A 6,162-nucleotide genomic window follows, 5' to 3' on the forward strand; every position below is an offset into this window, starting at 1 on the left:
TCGGCTCCGCCACCGCACGACCGCCAGTAGTCCTGCTCCAGAAGACTCCGCCCACACCCGTCTCATAAACAAGCTGTTTGTCTGGAGACTTGTGTCCGTTTCCGACCTCGGGGGGATTAAAACCAGCGTCCACTAGAGGGCGGGTCGGAGCAGCAGGCAGCGGCGCCATTCCGTTCATCGCGCGGAATAAACAAGGAAAACCGAACCAACAAACAAAACTCATTTTGCTTTAAGAGTGAAGTAACTTTCTCTCACTGCTCACTACAGTCATGTTTTCACAGCTTGTCAATCACACAGGCCACGCCCCTAATTCATGGTGATGTCAGAACATGACTAAAAAGTGTCTGACTTTAGGTTTGGTGTAATCTAATAAAGGAAAATCACTTCATTATTCAAACTCAGTTCCAACCTCAAAGAAAGAAAATGCCAAAAATGTGTGTTTTGGGATTTTTTTTTTTGCCTCAATAAAACACTCCACTACTCACTGCTGTTAATAACATGTTTATAACACAATAAATACACAACCAGCTGGAATTAATCCCACAATCACCACCACAACCTCCTCCAACACACACAGTCAGAACACGCCCCATCATTAATATTCATGAGACAATGATTCACTCTCTTTTAGAACTGAATGACTGAGTTAAATAAAATAGTTATTGAATATTACTGAATCAGGACGGACGTGTTAACACACACACACACACACACACCAATTCTGCTGATGCATAACAAAAAAGTGTAAAGATGTGGAAGTGCGCGAACAAAGTACAAAATATTTTTTTTCCTCTCTCCCCCATCTTTCCACACACAAGAATGAAAGAAATAAAGGAAAGACCCACATTCAATTTCCCCTTTTTTTGGGAAAGCCCCACCCCCAAAATATGAGGTCCATCCTCCTGGTCAACATGAGGGTCAAGGGAGGGGAGGGGCTTCAGGTTCTGTCCCTCAGCTGATTGGTGAAGAAGAGCGAGTGAATGTTATGATGAAGGAGAGAAGGTCAGGATCATCCAACCAATTACAAAGTAGAAGAGGAAGATCGGGTAAACGACCAGAGCTTTCCGATTGGGCGGCTGGCTGTCAGCGAGGAACGCTGTGGAAGCTGTGGGAACCAACACACACACACACGAGTTCGAGTTTAACATCTTCAGGACAGAGGATTTTATAAAAGTACCATACTGCCATCATGTGGTGAGGCGTGTTACTACAACTAAAGTCCTGGTAAAGTCTGACTGGTGTCTCCTCAGTCCAATCTCACTGAGTGTGTGCGCGCGCAAGTGTGTGTGAGAGATGGATCCGTACCAAACGTTGACCAGCCGAAGGAGGCAGAGACAACCACAAGCCGAACAATAAAGCTGACCAATCCACTGGAGCTGAGCAGGACGAGTCGACAAACCAACATGGCTGCCGTCAAGGGGAGGATACAATACCCTAACACACACAGGCTCTGGAAGAAAGATCTACAGAGAGAGAGAGAGAAGCAGGTGATCATGTTTGGCCAGAGGTGCGGGTTTGGCCGGGGGATGCAGGTTTGATCAGTTGGTGACTCACATGGTTCCTCCCAGCAGTTTGGAGTTGACAGTGATGATGATTGAACCAAACCAAACAATGACAAAGACTTCAGCAAACTGAGGACCTCCATCATCCTTTTTGTCTGCAGATCCACCCTGCAGCATCCTGACACACACACACAGTTATGGAGTTATGCTTTGTGGGTTTATCAAACTCCTCCATGTTTTTTGTGAGTGTGTGTTACTTACAAAGCCAGAGCAACACACAGCAGCAACGGTCCCCACAAATCCCCTACAGAAACACACACACACGAAACTGTGTGTCAGGAAGTGAACACCTGATGAACCAATCAGAGCGTTGGACTTTGTGATGTAACAGATGGGTGTGTACTCACAGTCTCGCAGTAGAGCTGAGCTTTTCTTCGGATACATCACGTGAACAAACTTCTGGCCAACTGCCTTCAAATCCCTCAACTACAAAACACACACACATTCTAAACAGTAAGAAAACACGTTCATGCTTGTTGTATTAAAACTTTTAAAACAATTTCTGTTTGTTGAAAACAGCAGTTTGGAATGTATCCACTAGGGGGCGATGATCTGCTCATAGCTGATCCTGCTGGCTCTCTCATATCCCTTTTCCACCAAATCAGTTCCAGGGCTGGTTCGGGTCCAGTGCTGGCGCTGGTTCACAACTCGTTCAACTTGCGAGCCAGCTGAGAACCAGTTTGCTTTTCCATAGCTCGCGGTGCTAAGCGGAGCCACGTCATTACGTTGCTGTATACGTCAGTTACGTCGCTACGTTTGCATAAACCTTGGCGCGAATATCGAAGCAAAAACAACACGGAAGAAGCAGCAGCAACAATAATAATGGATGACTTCACGTTTGTACAGCTGCTGCTTCTCGTCGCTTAAAAATGGCGATCTTTCGCGGTCTTGTTATTGTTGTTGGTTTTAACAACTCCGCCCCCCCCCACTGACGTAAGCGGTTCTTTCCTCTGGCCCAGCAGAGAGTTGGTGCTAGCCTGGAACCGGTTTTTCTGGCCCCAGAGCCAGTTCTTTGTCAGTGGAAACAGAAAACCCGGTTCCAAACTAAGCACTGGCCCCGAACCAGCCCTGGAACTGCTTTGGTGGAAAAGGGGCATCAGTGGCACCGCGATCATTTTGCTCAAACAGAAAGTCAATAACACGGGCACTGAACACGAATAATCAGAAACACAGAGGCCGGAGCGTGTGAAATAAAAACTGTGGATAAAATAATCAACAAATGTACGTTTAGTTTCAGTGAAGTTAAAAACTTGCCACAGTTTCACTCACTGTGTTTATTTATTAAAGTTAAGGCTGCAAGTTGTTCAGCTCAGTCTTCAGTCTCTGACATCACACCTTTGTATTTTGTGTTAAACTGTTTTTTTTTTTAAAAAACAACAACAATAAGATTTGGTTTTTGTATTACCCCGACTCACTCACACATCGCCTGGTTCTCAATCGAAGAACACCGCTGATTTTAGATGACTAAAAGTACAGAACAGGAGCTAAAACTTTCAGAAGATGATTTTTCATCATTAAATCAGGAAATATTTGGTTAATTTAACTCATATTTGAGCGTCACTGAAGTGAGAGGGACCTTACGATCGTGTCTTTCACAGGTTCATCCAGTGTGGAGATTTCATCATTCGCGCTCTGTGAGGTCACTGGGACGCTGATCTCACCCTCCACCGGGACATCGTCTGCTATCGACACGTCTGATAACCCTGCAAACTACACACACACACACACACACACACACACCCTTTTCAGCTTAAACCTCAGTCAATCAATTTCAGCTGCTGTGCAAAAGTCTACACCCCCCATAATGGATTTAACACAAATATTTCAACATTTATTAATTTCTGTTTGTAGATAAATAGTGGAAGAGTGAAGACTGTTATTACAGAATATTTGTAGCACCTTCAGTTGAGGAGGTGTGTAAACTGAATAATAACACCTTTATTAACATCATAAGGACCATTTTATTTATTTATCACATTGTGGGTGCACAAACTTTTGTTCACAGGGTCAGAGAGCTCTTGACAACAGATTAACAAGCTCTAAAGATAATATTCTCCTTCAAAGAGCAGTTTTCATTCATAAAAATGAAACGAAGACCAATTTCCGTCCTATAAACGAGTTGTTGTGGTTTAAGGTGCAGATCGATCGTTTATTCCTGACAGCTACCGTCAATCCCAGCTGCGTTATCCTTTCCCTACCCGTATTCCGACAAACCCCGCCTCCTCTGCGTTTATTGGCTGGTTACACTTTTGAAGCTCAGCGATTGGGCATTTTTACATGTTGATATTTCAATGGCGAGCACTAAAGCGCGCAATATTGATTTATTCACCTAATCAGGATACACGAATCAATCGTTTTAAAGTTTTATACAGACCTGGAATCATTTAGATAAAAAAGTTACGTCTTTTTTGCGCGATGTTAACCGCCATGCTGCCGCGGAGGCGGGAAAATGACCAACCAATCCCATTTAAGAATGCGGAAAACGGGTGCTGTTAAAATAGCTAAAATAACAGACTACCGTCGAAAATAAAACTACAGGATCAAAAATAAGGGGAAAAAAGCAAATAAAAACAACTTCTCATGTATAATTTGAGACGAAATCAGTCTTTGAAACAAGCCAGAATCACAAAAGTGTCAATAAAAATACGATTGCTTACCAGGGGTTTATTTAACTCGTCCACTTCCGCCATGTTCCTCCAGACAACCCGGATGTTGTTACGTCACCAAATAGGCAACGTCGACAAAGTCAGAGCGACACGAATCCATTCGAGCTGATCAAGTGCGCGCTGAACCTGCGCAGTTACACACAAACACACGCAACTGCGCAAATTTAGTGAACAGCTGACAGATTTGTGGGTCAAATCTTCTAAAATTTACCGATTGTTTTATTTGTTCATCAATATGCATCATTTAAATAATGTTTTATTTATATTCTTTCAGCTGTGTTTGGTTTTCACACAAGTAAGGCGTGTTTAAAGTCAGTAAAATGTGATCAGCTTCTCCAGCAGTCTGCTGATCAACACAAACATTCACTAAAGCTTTCTAACCTGCTTTCTGAGCATTTATCTCCCTGACACACAAAGTCCTGATGACTAAAACACACCGATGTTGATTGAAAAAGAGGAAACCTTTATTCATCACATGCACACTTCAAGCACAGTGAAATTCATCCTCTGCATTTAACCCATCTGAAGCAGTGAACACACACACACACACACCCAGAGCAGTGGGCAGCCACACCAGAGCGCCCGGGGAGCAGTCAGGGGTTCGGTACCTCGCACAAGGGCACTTCAGCCCAAGGCCGCCCCACGTCGACCTAACTGCATGTCTTTGGACTGTGGGGGAAACCGGAGCACCCGGAGGAAACCCACGCGGACACGGGGAGAACATGCAAACTCCGCACAGAAAGGCCCTCGCCGGCCACGGGGCTCGAACCCAGACCTTCTTGCTGTGAGGCGACAGCGCTAACCACTACACCACCGTGCCAATTGGTCAAAGTGTTTGAAATGACAGGTTGAAGAATAATGACAATTTAAATGTGAGCTAGTTCATTTAATCAACTTTACTCAATGTGGATCGGCGTTCTGGAGAACATTCGGAACAAAGAATGAGGAGTGGCGATCTGAAACCCTGATTAAAATCTAAAAATAAAATGAAATCTTACAAAAATGATCATCGTTATGAATAAAGGATGATTTTAATTTGAATCCAAAATCGAAACATGCTTTTAATATAAATGAACAAAAGGTGAAACAAAGTATTAATCATAAACAGAGTCAGATAACGGTCGACAATCAGGAATGAGTTCAGTTTAAAAACTACAAAATTTAAAAAGTTTGTTTAACATGATGAAAAAAATCAAGAATTAAATAAAGACCAAGTTACACAAGTATTTTTTAATCCAATTACATTTGTCCTCTTCTTCTGCTCTCCACTGTGCTGCTGCAAACAGGAAATGTCCCCATTGAGGGATAATAAAGGTTATCTTATCTTATCTTATCTTATCTTATCTTATCTTATCTTATCTTATCTTATCTTATCTTATCTTATCTTATTTTTACTCTGAATATTAAAAAGTGCATCGAGCTGTTTTCCTGATTAGAAAAAAAGGAATTTTAATAATCTTTATGGGATTATGTAATGGATCAGTATGTGTGCTTTCATTATTATAATTACTCATTTATAATATTATTACAGTATAAAAACTCCAGGATTGACTGTTTTATGTAACTGAGGAACGATGATGATGATGATGATGATTACAACTTGAAAAGTTTCTTTAAAAACTAAACTTTATCTTTTTAAAAGCCTCTCCTCTAAGGTTCTACATAGAATCTTCAACATCATATCTGCTGATGTTCCCCTAATAAAGGGAAAACAGTAATGTAGTATATTACAGATTAATTTCTAATAAATTTTCATTAACCCTATAAAATTCTGCCCATGGACTCACATGTTGCTTTTGTTCGAAACACTGGATTAGTATGTTACAGAAATGTTGGTGGCATTAATGATTTTTTGTGCCCAAATAAACAATAAAGCTGTTGTCCCTGCCCTCTGCCTGCCCCTTTAAGAGCACAACTCAAGTGTAGGAGGGCTT

The 6,162-nt window shown here is 42.0% G+C and overlaps 1 protein-coding gene across 1 annotated transcript; it reads right to left on the minus strand.

The window, feature by feature from the left end:
* Nucleotides 1–485: 485 nt before the first annotated feature.
* Nucleotides 486–4,300, minus strand: yipf6 (Yip1 domain family, member 6). The gene is made up of 7 exons (XM_060912566.1): nucleotides 4,220–4,300; nucleotides 3,144–3,272; nucleotides 1,910–1,988; nucleotides 1,764–1,806; nucleotides 1,555–1,680; nucleotides 1,306–1,463; nucleotides 486–1,105 (listed from the first exon to the last, which is right to left on the minus strand). Exons 1-7 carry the CDS (start codon nucleotides 4,250–4,252, stop codon nucleotides 984–986), a joined length of 690 nt encoding a protein of 229 aa, XP_060768549.1. The 5' UTR covers nucleotides 4,253–4,300; the 3' UTR covers nucleotides 486–983.
* Nucleotides 4,301–6,162: the final 1,862 nt, after the last annotated feature.

This window comes from Neoarius graeffei, chromosome 28 (assembly GCF_027579695.1).
Source record: "Neoarius graeffei isolate fNeoGra1 chromosome 28, fNeoGra1.pri, whole genome shotgun sequence".
Lineage (NCBI taxonomy): Eukaryota > Metazoa > Chordata > Actinopteri > Siluriformes > Ariidae > Neoarius > Neoarius graeffei.

What these genes read in the sequence shown, in the direction of transcription:
- yipf6 (XM_060912566.1), bottom strand. Translation starts at nt 4,252, where the DNA reads ATGGCGGAAGTGGACGAGTTAAATAAACCCCTG. An exon ending in AACCTGTGAAAGACACGATC is followed by an intron (nt 1,989 to 3,143) that starts GTAAGGTCCCTC and finishes TGTGTTTTGTAG; the next exon opens with TTGAGGGATTTGAAGGCAGT. An exon ending in CTCAGCTCTACTGCGAGACT is followed by an intron (nt 1,807 to 1,909) that starts GTGAGTACACAC and finishes GTGTTTCTGTAG; the next exon opens with GGGATTTGTGGGGACCGTTG.